This window comes from Molossus molossus, unplaced genomic scaffold (assembly GCF_014108415.1).
Source record: "Molossus molossus isolate mMolMol1 unplaced genomic scaffold, mMolMol1.p scaffold_m16_p_12, whole genome shotgun sequence".
Taxonomy (NCBI): domain Eukaryota; kingdom Metazoa; phylum Chordata; class Mammalia; order Chiroptera; family Molossidae; genus Molossus; species Molossus molossus.
The window spans coordinates 89,794,045-89,811,704 of record NW_023425347.1 but is presented as its reverse complement, the minus strand read 5'-3'; the positions used below and the strand labels follow the sequence as shown (position 1 = coordinate 89,811,704).

The 17,660-nt window shown below is 41.7% G+C and overlaps 1 protein-coding gene across 1 annotated transcript in view; it reads left to right on the top strand.

The window, feature by feature from the left end:
* Positions 1-17,660, top strand: part of ZBTB40 (zinc finger and BTB domain containing 40) — a 72,105-nt gene that overhangs the window by 30,482 nt on the left and 23,963 nt on the right. Inside the window, exons 3-6 of the mRNA XM_036255941.1 lie at positions 4,651-5,407; positions 5,871-6,004; positions 14,771-14,960; positions 15,579-15,721. Of these exons, the coding sequence (XP_036111834.1) occupies positions 4,723-5,407; positions 5,871-6,004; positions 14,771-14,960; positions 15,579-15,721 (1,152 nt within the window). The 5' untranslated portion in view covers positions 4,651-4,722. The remainder of the gene's footprint in view (positions 1-4,650; positions 5,408-5,870; positions 6,005-14,770; positions 14,961-15,578; positions 15,722-17,660) is intronic.

The window sequence follows — 17,660 nt, the reverse complement described above, 5'->3', positions numbered from 1 at the left end:
GGTGAGTAGAACTGAAAAATTTATATTCATATTAGGAAATTTTGAAAAATAAATGAACTTTATTCTTTAGTTCTAGGTTCACAGCAAAATTGAGAGGAAAATATAGAGAGTTCTTGTATAACACTGTCCCCACACAAGCACAGCCTTCCCTGAACTCTCACACCACAATGATACGTGTATTACAGTTAGCAAACCTACATTGACACATCATTTTCATCCAAAGTCCAAAGTTTTCATTAAGGTAAAGTTTTGTTATTTTATATTTTATGGATTTTGACAAATCTATATACACGAATCCAGCACTATAATATCATACAGAATAGTTTCACTGCCCTAAAATCCTCTGTGCTCTGCCTGTTCATCCCTCCCTCCACCTGCGACCACTGATCTTTTGTCTGTCTCCAGTTTGCCCTTTCCAGAGTATCATGTAGATGGATTCACATAGTTTATAACCTTCAGATTGTTTTCTTTTCTTCTCTTTATTTATTTATTTTTATTGTTGAAAGTATTACAGATGCCCCCCTTTTTTCCTTATTGACCCCTCCTTCCCACTCCCACCCCGCTCCTGCCAGATTGTTTTCTTATACATTTAAGTTTCCTTTATGTCTTTGCATGGTTTGATAGTTATATATATTTATATATATTTTTTGAGCACTGGGTAATATTCCATTACCACAGTTTATCCCTTTACTTACTGAAGGACATCTTGGTTGCTTTCAAGTCCTAGCAGTCATGATTAGAGCTGCGATCTGTGTCTTGCACAGAAACGTCTTCGTGCAGGCATTTGTGTGGACATAGTTTTAAGTTCATTTGGGTAGATATAAGAAACTACTAATGTGTCTTCCAAAGTGGTTGTACCATTTTCCACCCTCACCAGCAATGAATAGGAGTTCTCATTGCTATACATCCTCACCTGCATTTGGTGTTGTCAGTGTTTTGGGTTTTGGCCATTCTAATAGGTGTGTAGTGGTATCCCATTGTTGCTTTAATTTGCAATTGCCTTATGAAATATGTTGAACATTTTTTCTTTTTTTTTATCCTCACCCCAGGATATTTTTCTGTTTATCTTTAGATAGAGTAGGAGGGACAGAGAGAGAGAGATAGAAACATCGATGTGAGAGAGACATATCAACTGGTTGCTTCCTGCATGACCCCAACCAGGGCTGGGGACAAATGGCAACTGAGAGGTACATGCCCTTGACTGGAATCAAACCTGCAACTCATTAGTCCACGGGCCGATGCTCTAACCGCTGAGCCAAACCAACCAGGCTGAATATTTTTTCATATGCTTACCTGTGGTCTGTATGTCTTCTTTGGTGAGATGTCTTTTTAGGTCTTTGGTCCATTTTTTAACCAGGCTGTTTGTTTTCTTGTTGTTGAGTTTTAAGAATTTTTTGTGTATGTTGGATAATAATTCCTTTTTTTTCTTTATTGATTTTAGAGAGAGAGGAAGGGAGAAAGAGAGAGAGAGATAGAAGCATCGATGAGAGAGAACATTAATTGGCTGCCTCCTGCACTGGGGACTGGGCCCACAACCTGGGTATGTGCCCTGACCGGGACCTCTTGGTGCATGGGTCGACACCCAACCAGTGATCCACACTGCTGGGCAAGATATGTCTTTTGCAAATATTTTCTCCCAGTCTGTGGCTTGTCTTCTCATTCTCTTGACAGTGTCTTTCACAGATCAGAGTTTTTAAATTTTAATTAAGTCCAGCTTATCAGTTATTTCTTTCAGGGACCATACCTTTGGTTTTGTACCTAAAGAGTCATTGCCATACCCAAGTTCATCTAGGTTTTCTCTTGTGTTATTTTCTAGGAGTTTTAGAGTTTTAGATGTAGGTCTGTGATTCATTTTGAGTTAAATTTATGAGGGCTATGAGGTCTGTGTCTAAATTAATTTTTTTTTATACATGTGGATATCTAGTTGTTTAATCACCATTTATTGAAAATACTATCTTTGCTTCATTGTATTGTCATGGCTCCTTTTGTCAAAGAATAATTGATATATTTTTTGTGGGTCTGTTTATCTATTTTTTTCACCAATACCACACTGTCTTGGTTACTGTAGATTTGTAATAAGTCTTGAGGTTGAGTAGTGTCAGCCTTCCAACTTTGTTCTTCAATAATTCTGCTAACAAGGGCAACCAGTGTTATTTTGACATATGTCTTTCTACCCTTTTATTTTTACTGTACTTTTTGCTTTTTACAAGTGAGATTATACAGTTTTGCTGTCATCATCAGATCCTCACACCCAAAACTTAACTAGATGTCACCTTCCCTAAACTATCTTCTTGTATTATCTGGATCACCTCACCATCTGCCTCCACTCATCAAACCAGGAACCTGGGAGTCACATCCATTCAGACCATAAATCATGACAGTTACACTTTCTAAATATTTTTGGATGTGCCTTCCCTCTCTTCTGTTACCACTTTTCATGGTCAAAGCTCTCATTGATTTTTCCCCTGAACGCCTACAATAATAGAGCATGTCTCTAGCATTATCCCCCTCAAATTCTGTACAAATCTTACTTAGATGATATATTTAAAATGCATATTTGACCTTGTGACTTTCCTTCTTAAAGTCCTTCAAACCCTTCAATGGCTCCTCATTGCCTCTGGGATAAATCCAAGAACCTAAGCATGGCTTATATATCTCTCTGTGGCCAGTACCCCTGCTGGCCTCTCAGATTCATCCTCTGACACTCCCTATCCCCTGCTTTTCCACTGTCACCAGCTTCATATAATCCCATCTCGTAGTCCTCCTCCCCCCACTCGGATGTTTTCTTACCTGTGTGTGTCATGCAGTCGTCCCTGCTTGGAATGCCTTTTTTCTCCCACTCTTCACCTCATCAGTACTTACTCATTTACAAACGGGTCTGTTGTTAGTTCCTACTCAAAACCTTACTCTAATTCCTGGACTCCCTGTTCCCCAAACTAGGTTTCTAGGTGCAAATCTCTCATTGCGTTTTCTTACATTCATTTATTCATCCCACCAACTATCCAACAATATTTGTGTTGGGCAGTATTTTAAGTACTGAGATATAGCAAATGATAAAAAAATAATAATAAAATGACGATCCCTCCATAATGGAGCTTATAATAAACAGTAAAAATATAATATGTTAGGTGATAAATACAATGGTGAAAAATAGAGGAAGAGGGATGGGTTGTTCTGAGGTTAGAGAAGAGGTTGCTGTTTAAAGAACATGGTCAGAGAAGGCCTCACTGATAACGTAGCCTTCAAGCAGAGACCTGTGGAGGTGAGAGAGGAGCCATGCGCATATGTGAAGAAACTCTGAGGAGGAGCCGCCCCGTGTTCCAGGGCCAGCAAGGAAGGCGTGTGCTCAGAGCTGAACTGGTGAGCGGGGAGGGGTAGGTGACATCAGGGAATTAATGACAGCCGGGTCATGAAGGGACTGTAGGCTGTTATACCAACTTTGGCTTTTGGCTTTTATGGAGACCCAAAACTGTGAAGGCTTTTTGCAAAGAAATGACAATATATGGCTGTGTGCTAATAGGATCCCTCTGACTACTGGGCTGAAGACAGGGTAAGGTAGGTGTAGTACTAGGAAGGGGTGGAGGTGTGGAGACCAGTTAGGACATTGTTGCAATAACCTAGATACAAGGTGATGATGGCTTGGACTGAGCAGAGTAGAGCCCGTGGAGGTGGTGCTGAGTGATTGGATTTTGGATATATTTTGAAGGAAGAGCCAACAGGATTTCTGAAGGATTGGATGAGAGGCATGGGAAGAAAACAGGAGACAAGGGTGACTTCTAGATTCTTAGCCTGGACAACCAGGGCAGAATCGCTGTGAAGTGGAGACGATGGCAGGAGAGCTTCAGATACAAGTTTGAGAAACCGGTGAGGCCTCCAGCGGGAGAGGCTGAGTGCGTAGGGGGAGGTGTGACCTGGAGGTCCGAGGAGAGGCCCGAGGGGGAGACGAATCCAAAAGCCGTCTGCATGCAGAGATTTCGAAGCTATGGAATCAGATGAGAGAAGATTGAGGTGAGATGACTGAGTCCTGGAGCAGTCAGGCTTGCGAGGCCACGGTGGTGCAGAGGGCGTCTGACCGAAGGAAACTGGGAAGGCTAGTGAGGCGGCAGGAGAGCCAGAGACAGCAGGGGCAGCTAGAAACTGCATTCGAAGAGGAAGGGGATGATGACTTGTGTGCAGTATTGCTGGTACATGGAGTAAGATGAGGACATTGTGTTGTAAGTCTCTGTTTATACATTTGTCTCCTTCAGTGGGCTGAGAAATTGTTGGGAGCAGGAACGCAAATGGCAGTGTAGTTATAGCTTTGAACGCAGAGATGTGGGCATGCCATTTAAAGGCTGTTTTCCCTCAGGCTGGTCCTCTCAGCACCCCCTCCCCTTTGCATTTGTCTCATCTGTAAGATGGGGAGATGTATGTTGTGAGGGTTAAGTTAGATCAGCCAGATGAAGCACTAAGCATAGTCCTGTTCATTTAGTTAAACACAGGACAGCTCTTGTCAGCATTATTAATTCTGTATACCTGCCTCTCCATATTAAGTAACACTTGTTGAATGGATGAGTGAATTGCCTTTTTGTTGGTTTGTTTTAATATTTCATTCCAGGAATTTCCCTGTGTGTTGTGAAGCTTTAACATGGCCTTTTTGGGTTTCTCTAGGATCCAGTGCTGATCTCACAGAGTACGTTCTGAAAGAGAGAGGAAGAGAAGTCCTCGGGGCGCGCTGATGCGATGGAGCTCCCCAACTATAGCCGGCAGCTGCTGCAGCAGCTGTACACGCTGTGCAAGGAGCAGCAGTTCTGTGACTGCACCATTTCCATCGGCACCATCTACTTCAGGGCCCACAAGCTTGTCCTGGCTGCTGCCAGCCTCCTGTTCAAAACCCTGCTGGACACCACAGACACCATCTCCATCGATGCATCTGTGGTGAGCCCCGAGGAGTTCGCCCTCTTGCTAGAAATGATGTACACTGGCAAACTACCTGTGGGCAAGCACAACTTCTCCAAAATCATCTCATTAGCCGACAGCCTCCAGATGTTTGACGTGGCTGTTAGTTGTAAGAATCTCCTGACTAGTCTTGTAAACTGCTCTGTTCAGGGTCAGGTGGTGAGGAATGTCTCCGTGCCATCCCCAGAGTCTTTCAGGAAGGAGTCAGAGAGGCCTGGAGTAGAAATCCTTTCCGCAGAGGGCGCGGGAGAGCTCTGTTCTCCCCCACCGGCTTCTACCCCTGGGAAGGCCGAGACCCAGGAAGCCATCCACATGGTTGCACAAGAGATGAGTGTGGGTCCTTCCCCTGCCCCGGAGGTCGAGGGGGATGCAGACGCCCCAGTGGAGACTTCTCCTACAGCTGAAGTCTATCCTTCCTCCCCTGTTGCACAAGCCTTCAGTGAGGCAAAGGAGGCAAGCACAGAACCAGGTAACGTTTGTGTAATAGTTGTTTTGTAATCTACCCTATCATCAATTACCAGATTCCATGATCTTGATGAAGTTTTTTCTTTCATTGATAAATTTACCAAAGATCACTGTTAGACAGGATATTGAAATCTAGTGCATTACTCCTACTGGGATATTCTTGTGACAGTGTCTGTGTTTCTGAGTGTTGGAAGTCTGAAGCTGAACTACATGGCAGGGAAAGCAATGTTGAAATACCAGTGTGCCATTTTTCATCCTTACCCATTCCTTTAACCAGGGTGAGGATGGCACAAAAGGAGAAGGTCTTAGAGACACTGTCTTCTGTTACTCGTAACTGATGTGCTAGATGTCAGTTGTCAGTTATAAATGCAGCCTGTGACCTAAAGTTTCTCAGGTAGTGTAAAGTTTTAAAAATAATTTCAAGTAATGAATCACTGATTTGTTTGTTTTGTTTTGTGTACATTCAGAGTATGAGAGGAAACACTACCAGCTGACTTTTCTTCTAGAAAATGAAAATATCTTCTCAGACACACTCTTGGTTACCCAGGATGTTTTAAAAAAACTGGAGGAATGTTCAGAAATTAAAGGTGTACAGAAGGAGGTAGGTACTGTGAGTTTTACTTGCTAGTTTAGTGTTCTCAGGGTACCAGATTCTCTTCCAAATGCGACAGAAATATGAAAATGCAAAATCCCCCAGACTCAATTTTTTCAATTTTTTTTTTTTACATTTATTCCCTAAAGGGTAGTCTTGCAAAAGTACTAGGCAAGATAGTTTCAAAACAAAATTGTATTTTGATTACTGGGTGAATCCCAGCTTACAACCAATTTTGGTTAAGTGATTTTACCATTCTCTCTGATTAATCAAGGATTAAATAAAACAACAACAAATACTTAACACATGGTACAAAAAGGATGTAATATAAACTTACATAGTAAATTGCATCCAATGTTTAGGCCTACAATGGCCATTTTCAGATATCAAAACAATAATGGTACACTTATTAAACATTTACTGTGCTATATTTACTGAATATATGTTATCTCATTTAATCCTCACAAAAGTCATCGAGGAGGATACTCTTTTACTATTTTTTAGCCCTGTTTTATGGATGAGAAAACTGTCTCAAGGAGATGATGTAACTTGGCCAAGATGGCAGAACTTGTAAGACTCAGAGCAAGAATTCAAACCTAAGCATTCTGACTGAGCTGTTCTCTCACAGGCTGAGTTAATACTGCCTCCCAACAGGGTAGAAATGATGTGCGTAGATCACGTGTGTATAAATGTTTAGGAGTTAACTGACAGAAGACTGCCTACCGGCTATCGTGCTCTACTTCTTGGCTGACCTTTTTTCCTTTGATGTCTCAGTGAGACACATCTCCGCCTGTGGGCTCCCTCACTCCCGAATTCCTACGTCCTTGCAGGATTGACTCCATGGCCACTTGGAACTTCCCTTGCTTCCCCTTTCTCCCAGAGTGAGAGGGCTCTGCCCCGAAGGCTGCCTTGTCCGATGGGCAGGGCAGTGTCGGGAGGTCTCCCATGTTGCTGTAGGCATTTAGTTTTTGTTTGTTACTATTAATTCAATAAATAAATACCTCCTAATATTTCAATATATCCCTGCTGCATAGCAAATTCCTTTTTTAAACAAAGAAAGTCACCCTGGTCAGTTTGGCTCAGCTGTTAGAGCTTCGGCCTGTGGTCCAGAGAGGCCCAGGTTCGGTTCCCGCTAAGGGCACGTACCTCGGTTGCGGTTTGTCCCCGGCCCCTGTTGGGGTTGTGTGGGTGGCAGCCAGTCGATGTGTCTCTCACATCAATGTTTCTCTCTCTCTCTCTCTCTCTCTCTCTCTCTACCTCTACCTCTACCTCTCTCTCTCTTGGTCTATCTGAAGATAAATGCAAAAAGTGTCCTCAGGTGAGGATAAAAAAAACAAGGTCAAGTATTTTATTTATTTATTTTAAAAATATGCTTGTGTTGGTTTTTTACGGAGAGAGAAAGATAGAAACATTGATGTGAGAGAAATACATCCGTTGGCTGCCTCCTGCACGCCCCCTACTGGGGATCAAACCCACAACCCAGCCATGTGCCCTGACTGGTAATCTTTTTTTTTTTTTTTAAATATCCTCACCCAAGGACATTTTTCCATTTTTTGTTCAGATAGAGTGGGAGAGAGAGGAAGAGAGCGAGAGAGAGAAACATCGACGTGAAAGGGACACATCGAGTGGCTGCCACGTGCACGACCAACCAGGGCTGGGGACAAACTGCAACTGAGGTACGTGCCTTTAGCAGGAACCGAACCCGGGCCTCTCTGGACCACAGGCTGACACTCTAACCGCTGAGCAAAAGCGGCCAGGGTCTGACTGGTAATCTAACTGGGACCTCTCAGTCCGTGGGGTGACAATCCACTGAGCCACGCAGACCAGGCTCAAGTATTTGTTTATTTATTATTTATTTTTTCTTTATTTAATTTAGAGAGAAAGGGAGAGGGAGAGACAGATAGAAACATTGATGAGAGAACATCAACTGGCTGCCTCCTGCATGCCCCCCACTGGGGATTTGGTCCACAACCTGGGCATGTGCCCTGACCGGGAATCGAACTAACAACCTCTTGGTGCTCAACCACTGAGCCACATCAGCCAGGCTCAAGTATTTATTTTAATCATGGTTAGTCAACAGTTAGCTATAAACTGTATTCTTAAGAGATAAGCTATTTACAAGACTGGTTTAACCCTGATGACTCTCCTAGTGAGGTTTCAAGTTATAAATCCTGGGTATTCTTTGTACCAGTTGTGCTAAGGGTATTATGGTTTTATGTTTTCGCACTTGGATGTTCTCTTAACTGTTTAATCCATCATATCCAAAGTAACTGGTTTGTTACTTTGATAGCTATAGTCACACCTCTTTATTTCCTCTCTTAAGACTTCCTCTCCACTTAAGTTTGGATATAGACAGCAACATCATTCCTTAGATCCACAATATTGAAATTATTAGTGACACCGCTTTACCTATTTGAATGTGTCTTAATGCATTTTTTCCTAACACTGGTGCCTAAAAATATCTGGCACATAACAGGTGCTTAGAAATATTTACAAAGATTCATTTAACATTTTTTCCTCCAATTGTCCTAATCTTTTGATGGCAATAACATTACTAGTACTTTGAAAGAACACGGAATCACAGTTGGTGATCATTATGGGCTTATGTGTTTCTTCCTCGGGTTCAGAGGTCAGAGTAAGAGCTCTGCAAACCTTTTGGTGTCTGTGTTAAAGCTGACTCTGTTATACTCCATAATAAATCTTCCCGCTGCAGAAAGAAAGGAAAAAGATACTTCAAGAACACAAGATTCAAGAAAATAAAATAGAGTTAGGGAGGTACCGCTTTCATAGGCCCTGCACTTCTCTCTCTCTTTTTACTTGCTTTTAGACAGTTTTATTGAGGTATGAGTACATATAGTAAACTGTACATACTATTTAAAGTGTATAGTTTGATAAGTTTTAAAACCTGAAACCATCACTATAATCAAGGTAGCAAATAATCTATCACTTCTAAAAGTTTCATTTCCCACCTGGCCAGTGCGGCTCAGTGGATTGAGCATCCTCCCATGGACTGAGAGGTCCCTGTTCGAGTCCCAGTCAGGGCACATGCCTGGGCAGGGGGCGTGAAGGAGGCAGCGGTTGATGTTTCTCTTTCACATCGATGTTTCTCTCTCTCTCTCTTTTCCTTTTTCTGTAAAAAAATAAATAAAAATTAATAAACACATATCTAAAAATAAATATAAAAAATAAAGGTTCATTTCCCTTTGTAATTCCTCCTTCCTGCTCCTTCCACTCACTCATGCCCAGGTAGCACTGCTCTGCTTTCTGTCTCTATAGATCAATTTGCATTTTCTAGAATATTATATAATATTCTATATGGAGCCATATAGACTGTATTCTTTCTGGTCTGGCTTCTTTCATTCAGCATAATTATTTCAAGGTTGCCTGTTCCTTCTTTTGCACTGTTGCGCACTGCTCCATTGTGTGGGATACAGTTTATCCAGCTCTACTAGCCCTGTGACCTCGAACAACTTCATCTCTGTGAGCCATTCATTTCCTATTTGTAAAATGGGAATGTTATCACCTATATCACAGAATCACGGTGAAATTAAGATCATTTATATGAAACTCATGCTAAAATGCCAGGCACAGAAAAGGACTCAGTAGGTGGAGACTGGTGTTGTTTGTTACATATTAACACAGCATTTTTAGACTTAGTTGATCTTGAAACCCCCCTTTCACCTCATCCCTTTTAATATCCTAGTGCCATGGTCGTTGATTCCTACACGAGATGGTTTGCTGTTATTTTAGGCATAGTTTTCAAGTCGTGTTTTCAAATAGGTGCCCTCACACCCTTGGATGTAGCTTTCTGAACTGCAGTTGTAATGTCTCGTACAAAGCCACCAGTCTCTGGAACAGTGGTTCAGTGCATATGAAAACCTTCGGGGGGTATGTTAAAATGTGCACGTCCAGACTGCATTTCCAGAGAGTGACTCCTAGGTTGTGGTAGAAATCGGACATCTCCATCTTTAACAACTCCCCCGTGGCTGCTGTTTGGGTATCTCTAAACCACGCTTTGAGAAGAAGCACTGCTGGAAAATTAATGGCTTACAAAATTCTTAGTGTCTGATGGCAGGTATCACAGTGTCTCTGCTGACATCTCTCAAACCTTTGAGGGATCACTGAATATCCATTTTTCCCATGTCACTCTTTGCTTGCCCCTTGATTCAGCAGATACTTACTGAGCAGCTGGTATGTGCTAGGCATTGAGCTGTTTGTTAGGAAAACAAACCTAAGACTGGATCCCTATCCTTGTAGGATGTCCTAACAGCAAAGAAATCCTGCCACGTGTAATTTGGGGGAAGTATACACAGAAGTCACCAAACTATGGAAATCACCAAAAGATGTCAGTGTTCAGTGTATTTAAGAACTGTTCTGTATCATTCAACATTCCAGTTACCATCTTAAAGGTTGTTTGGAGGGTTTCGTTTGTTTTTTGATGTTATTCTGCTTACATATTTTTAGTTCCCACATAGCTTCTAGTATTTTTTGTTGTTGGCAGCGATTGTTACTTGGTTAATCATCATAACATAACTTGAGATAATTTAACAGTAAAAGAATCTATGCTTCAATGTGTCATTTTGAGACTTGATTTAAAGCCTTACGAGTGATGTTCTGGTTGAGATGGACCAGCCTATTTCTTTTCTGAAAAACAGATACAGGGTGTGCAGCCTGGGTTGAGTTTAGGGAGGACACCATGAACCAGTGTCCTGATTGTTTTATTTCCTGAGATAAATGATGAAAGGCGGCAAAGCCATTCCCTGAGCAGTGACTGCGGCAATGTGAGAAGAGGTTGGCGCTTGAATTGTGCGAAACCAAAGCAACACTGATTGTGGAGAAGTCTCTTGGGTGCTGGAATGGGCCATGTCTTCTCCCTGTCTTTATCCCAGTGTTCTGTCCCCTACCCATTAGAGAAAGCAGATACTGACCTAAGAGGCTTTCTGGCTGAGCTTAGTAAAATCTTTATTTGAAGACAAACTCAAACTTTTTTTTCAGCTTGTATGTTAGAATTTTTAATTGTCTTCTTTTATTTCTAACCACGTCCCTGCTTTTGATTATGTATACAGCAAAGTGAGTCTTTCACTAGAGTAAGGAGATACCTTTTTCTACTATTGATTTCCTTGCTGTTTGATCTACTTTTCACCTAAAGTTCTAGAAAGACTCTCAAAGCTGAAGGTATAGTCGCATTTTTCTCTCCTTCAACTGTGTTTCAAAGGCAAACAGATCTTGTCTCCTATGTGAATCTAATATTTTCAGCCATGTTACTGCTTTGGAGCTTTGTCAAGAAGTGCAGGTCTGTGCCGTGTGGACTGTGTTCCTGACGGGAGGCTGACCCTCTTGAGAAGTGAGTTAATAGGATTCATTTTGCAGGTCTGCGAGAGATGAAAATGAGTTGTTTTTCCAAATCACCTCTGAGCTAGTCATCAGGTCTGAGATATGCTGCCATAGATGGAAGGCTAGTGGTTTATGGCAAGGACATCTCATTGAGTTAATCATTTATTGAGCACCTACTATGTCCCAGTGTACTGCTCACTGAGACCAAGAGAAATGCTGCAGTTGTGTAGGTACTACGGCACAGTGTTTAAAGTGATGTTGACTCTGGTAAGTCTGGTAGAACCCAGTACAAATGGATTTGGTTACACTAAAAACCTGCGAGATGGAACTGCGTAAAAGGGTGCCAGGCCAATGGAATGAGCTCAGTGTTTCTTCCAGGTTACTTCACCTCTCTGACTGTCATTTAACTGGCTGTAGTAATGCCTCCTGGGGCTGCGCTGTGGGGTAGAGTAGATGGCGCATATGCAATGTCTGGGATGGTGTTGAGCTGTTGTGGTCTGTATCCTTCCTGCCCTTAGCATCTAGGGGAGGCATGTGCAAACAAGAATACAGTGCAGCCCTGGCTGATTTGGCTCAGCGGTTAGAGCGTTGGCCTGCGCCCCGGGTTCGGTTCCCACTGAGGGCACGTGCCTCATTTGCAGTTTGTCCCCGGCCCTGATTGGGTCGTGTGGGTCACAACCACTCCATGTGTCCCTTTTACGTCGATGTTTCTCTCTCTCTCCCTCCCACTCTATCTGAACAAAATATCGAAAAATGTCCTTGGGTGAGGATTAAAAAAAAAAAAAATACAGTGCAGCCCAGACAAATCTGAAGGCAGTAGGCAAACAGTTGGGAAAATAAGTAAGTTCAATGAAAAGACCTGAGTGTAAGGGAAAGATTAATTTTTTTTTTCACATATAATAGAGGGAAAGGAAACTCTCTTTGAATATTTTACTTGAATAAAAATGCTTTGATTATACATGTGACTGAATTGATATGAATTTATTGACATACCTTTCAGAATCAAAGGAGTTCCAAATGTATGGTTAAAGAACAGAACTCTGTTTTGGTTCATGTCTTAGAGTTCTGTTCATGGTAGCAATCAATGAACCCCAGCCTGTAGCAATATGCGACACCCTCTGTTTAGGCAGAGACACTATTTCAGAAAAGAGCTCACTCCACTGTGGAGCCCCCGGCAGCATCAGGGGCTGGTGGAGTAACAGTTATAAACGCTGGCTCTGGTACAGGTCCCCAGTAGGATCTGGAAGAAAGAGCAGAGAGCAGGGCCATCCAGGCAACTGACTGCTCCCTCCTGGCCCTTTCATCAGCCCACTGCTACTTCTCTTCCCAGATGGTCACCCTAGCATCACTGCTGAGCAGTGAAGTTAACAAATGTTTTAATTTCACTGCTGAGTAGTTCTGCAGAGGAGGAGACAGCAGAGAGGATAATGAGAAGCACATCAGATGCCGCCATTGATGAGAGCTTCTCTTCCCCAGTGGCCCAAACGATAATGCCGGACAAATTGGATGCTGAGAAAGGTGGATTAGGGGTATTCGGGGAACAGCGCTGGCCAAGTATAGAATTAGATAGTTGTGTGCTATTCAACTATGATGCACTAAAGAAAGAAAGGGAAAATAAAGAGAAAGAAACATGTTTACTAAGGGCATTAGCAATGAGTGAGTATCAGTTATCTATCTCTGTATAACAAAGCACTCTAAAGTTTAGCAGCTTAAAAGAACAAACATTTATTACCTCATGGTTTCTGTGGGTCAGGAATCCAGGCCTAGCTGAGTCCATGGCTCGGGTTCTCTCACAGGGCTGGCCTCCAAGTGTCAGCCAGGGCTGCAGAATCCCAGGGCTCGGCTCCGAGCATCTCTTTCTAAGCTCACTCACGTGACTGTTGGCAGGCTTCCCAAGATCCACTTCCCAGCTCACTCACTGACTGCCGGCCAGAGACATGAGCTCCTTCCACTCTGTAGGCAGCTCACCCATGGCCACTTGCGTCCGAGCGAAGGCAGACACTGTGCAGACAGGTGAGGTGGCGGTCCTGGTAACCTAATCTCAGAGGTGGCATCTATTACTTTTGCTGTAGTATCTTCCTTAGTTATTAGGTTCCGCCCAAGGGCATGAGTGCCTGGAGGCAGGGATATTGAGAACCGGTGTAGAGGCTACCCACCTCAGGTCCGACTGCTGCCAGGGAAAAGGCATTCTGAAGAGATTCTAGGCCAGCTGACAAAACGTGAAGGGTGGAATAAACGTGATTAACGGGGATTAAGTGTGCAATTAGTATCTTTAGCTCATTTATCATTTTTAAATAGAGAGAAGTTCGCTGTAGTTACTTACTCCAGTAAAATCTTAATGTGGGTTACTAAGCCTTGTTTTACCTAAGTTTAATTTGGAGATGACTAAAAACCATAGAAAACTTTTTTTAAAAAGTGTAAATTAGCTTTATACAGTCATTCTGTGATCAGGAAACAAGCTAAAGCAAAACCAAGAAATATAAAGTCTAACTCATTTGTAATCTCTATTTATTTGGGAGCAGGGGAGAAAGAAAAAATCTCTCTAAACAAAAATTTTAGAACATAATTACTACCAGAATTTATAATAACTGTCTAGCTGAACTTTGCAAGCATAGATATTGATGAGATCCTATCATGCTGTGTGTGTGTGTGTGTGTAAAAAAACTTAACTTTGCTCTCTAAAGACTCCTGAGAAAACTTTTCTTTTATAGTATCAACAGTAAAAAACATCAAAAGTAGGTTGTAATTGTGCCAAGTAGAAATGTAAACACTATATATAAGACTTTACACGTGAAATTAATTTTTGGTTACCAGATATTTTTTCAAATAAATTAATTATTGCTGAAATAGAAGTGTTGATCACGCCTTCCAATTGGCCTTCCTACCTTTTGTGCGAGAGATACTCTATAAAACCAAAGAATGGAAAGGTGATTTTCTTTTACCACTGGAGCTGTTGATATGTTTTGCACTCTAGGTTTAGAAGAGTCAAGATGGTGAGCTCCCTTCCAGACATGTGGTGCTGAGGCCTCTGGAGGCAAAGGCATATTCAGCAGAAACTATGTAGTTCTAGATTGAAACACCGAGCTCAGTGTTAGCAGTTTTTCAGGGTTATCTGCATAAAAGTGATAGTTGAAAGCTCTTCAAAAGGGAGAGAATAAAGATAAAAATTAGTTGAGACCAGTCTTAGGTACTGTTTATGGTAATGGATTTGGAAGAACCAATGAGGAAGACTGAAAAGGAGTAGTCAGAAATTGCTTATCCAAAATGCTTCAGTATGATGAAGTCAGAGAATTGTTATACTGAGGCAATAGCAATATCAAATGTCACAGAAAGGTCAAGTAGGTGAGGATCAGATTGTTGAGGGCCTTACTTGCTAAATCCAAGGAGCGTGAGGTTCTTGTGTCTGGCTAACATCTCTTTCCGGGTACTTGTGTTCCGCAGACCATAAGGGGATGTCTTGCGGGTGAAGGACATTCGGCATTCCAGAGAATCCTGGATAAAGTAAGAGATGAGAGCCTGGATGTTCAGACTGTTGTGTCCCTGTTAAGGCTGTACCAGGACTCCAGCCCTGCAGTAAAGGCAGCACTGTTGGGCAGAAAGCCAGAGGATGTGGAAGTGGTGCAGCCAAAAGGTAGGAGGAACCGTCCACCTGAGTCACTGAGCTTTGTTCTGGGCAGATGCTGTAAAGGTTGCTCTAGTGATTCATTTCTTCAGTGGCCTCATTATTGTTAAGTGCTTTTCACATAAATTGTGCATGTAACTCCAGAAGCTGCATGTTAAATATATACAGGCTAAATCTGAGTCTCCATTTCTATCCCCTAGTGTACTAAACTAGTCTGACACCTTGAGGTCAGAGAATACCATTCGTGTTCTTCTGCCCTTCAAAATGCCACACATCCACCTCAACGTTTTGAGCCCAGGGTAACTGGTTTGCTGACAGCACTTTTAAAGGCTGCAGTTTCTCTTGTGTGGGTTCGGTACAAAGTGGTGGCCTTGCCAACCAGAAGTTAACCTCTGGCTGGCTCTGCAGCTTTGTGTTTCGACAGATAAATGAAACATTTTTTCTTTCATGCAATTTAAACAGAATAATAAAGTATTTTCCTCTCCAAAAAGAGAGATTCTGCATTTGGGTCCTCAGAATAGGCTGAGAATCACTTTACTATTCTGTTAGATCTCTCTTGACAAACCATGCTGTCATTTTCTTCAAATTGACTAGCTTCTCTTGTGCGTCTCTAACTTTCTCCCGCAGGGAGCACAGACGAGGGAAAGACCTTGTCTGCTCTGTTACTAGAACACAAAGAGGACCTGATCCAGTGTGTAACACAGCTGAGACCTATTGTGGAGTTCCTGGAAACAGACAAGGAGGAATTCCTGCCTGACACTGAGAAAAGGGTAACTGTCAAGTGTCTCTTCCTCCTTTCTGTATCCATATAGCATTGTAGTTTTTTTAACCTCTTTTGTGGCATGTAGCGATTTTTACCTTGCAGTATTTTTGTACATATTGCATAGTAAACACCTTGAAGTTCAGGTTCTTGATTCATGTCTTTGTATCCTTGCAACAGCTTGCCGAGGGCCTTGCACATTGTAGTTGTACATTAAATGTTTCGGTGTGTGGATAGATGGATATTCCTGCTCTGATCCTGTGAGTTTTATTATAAAATAGTTGTCCCAAGAACTGAAGTGTCTAGGTATATTTGTAATTATTATGACACTAGTCCTCTTTACAGAAATGATATACTGTTAATCTGTACGAAATTGGGGAAACAAACAGAAAGGAAGAAACTCGAATATCCCATAATCTCATCCCTCAGAGATGATCACTGCTCACCGTGTCGAGTGTGTGCTTCCCCTTTGCTCATTTGAATCATCCTGGGCTGCAGCTATCACACTGTTCTTTAACTTTTTAATTTAATGTATTATGAATTCATTTCCATACTTACAGTATGGATTCTGGTAGCTGTTGTATTCTGTCTAATGGATATACCATAATTCATTAATTCTTTGTTGTTGGACATTTGTACCCAGTATTTTGCTGTTGTAAATGATGTTACGGGAACAGCCTGGCACACAATCTTTGCACACTTCTGAAATCATTTTCTTAGAATAATTTTCAAGAAGTGGGATTTTGAAATAGAGATTATAAAGTTTTTCAAGTGCTTGATATATATTGCCAAATTGCCCTTCAGGAAGGTTGTACCAATTTACTCTCCCTCCAGCTAGCTGCTAAACTCCTCATGAAACCGCTGGCATGACTTCTCGGGTCAACTGGATAACTATATTTGTTGGTGTTATTGATTTCAACTTTGTGCTAAAACTGTGTTTATATCTGGAAAGAATAGAACTTTTGTGGCATCAATTCTTTGTGGGAAGTGGCTTAAACATCCAGGGGAGGAAATGTTCAGAAACCACGGGTGCAGTGGCTGCTTGCTGGGTGAACAGTGAGACTGGAGTCTGGACTTTCTTTTTCTCAGCAGTCTTGTATTGTATTTCTTCAATAAAATGGGAATAATCTTTAATCTCAAAATTATATTTTGTAAATTAATTCTATTTTTTAAATTTTAACTCCTTTGAACTTCTTAACAAAAGATAATACACAAAATAAGATTAAGATTAAACCCCTCTTTTATCCTTAGACTTCAGATTAAGTGTAATTTCAGGCACTCGATTAAAGTCAGTTGCTTGTAACTCTAGAGGTACCCAATTTCCTTAGTGATTCCACTCAATTGCTCATTCAGACCTTTTTCTTATTAGCTGGATTGAATGTGTCCTTTGAACTGTTCCATTATCTTGGTAAAACAGCGTTTATAGGTAGAGCCCAAACTCAGCCTCATTCTCTGCAGCAAGATAGACCACGCTGTCATTTTCTTCTGTCACTCAGTTAACTTGACAGAAAGGGCTGAAGCAGAAGAACTTGAATTAGCTATGAATCACAAAAAATACTTCTTAAGACTGGGGTTCCACCAGATCCTCATTAAGCTACTCCCCTTCACGAAAACTGAAGCAAAATAATAAAGCAGGTGTGTGGAGGTGATGATCAAATAGCCACAGTGTTTTGACACCACGTGGAGCATGCCGAGGCCTTTTTCTGTTATGGAATGGTGCTAATCATCGGCACCTTGGCCCTTATCTGTACATATCGTGGGTTTGGTAAGAAATGTCTTCAGGGTTGGAAACATACAAAAATAGTAATGATATAGCTGCCATTTACTTTGCTTATTGTATGCCAAGAAGTATGCTGAGGACCTTTTAAGCATATAAATTCTACCCTCACAGCAACTTTATGAAGTCATTACTCTAATTTTAAAGATGAAGAAACAGACACTTATAGGTA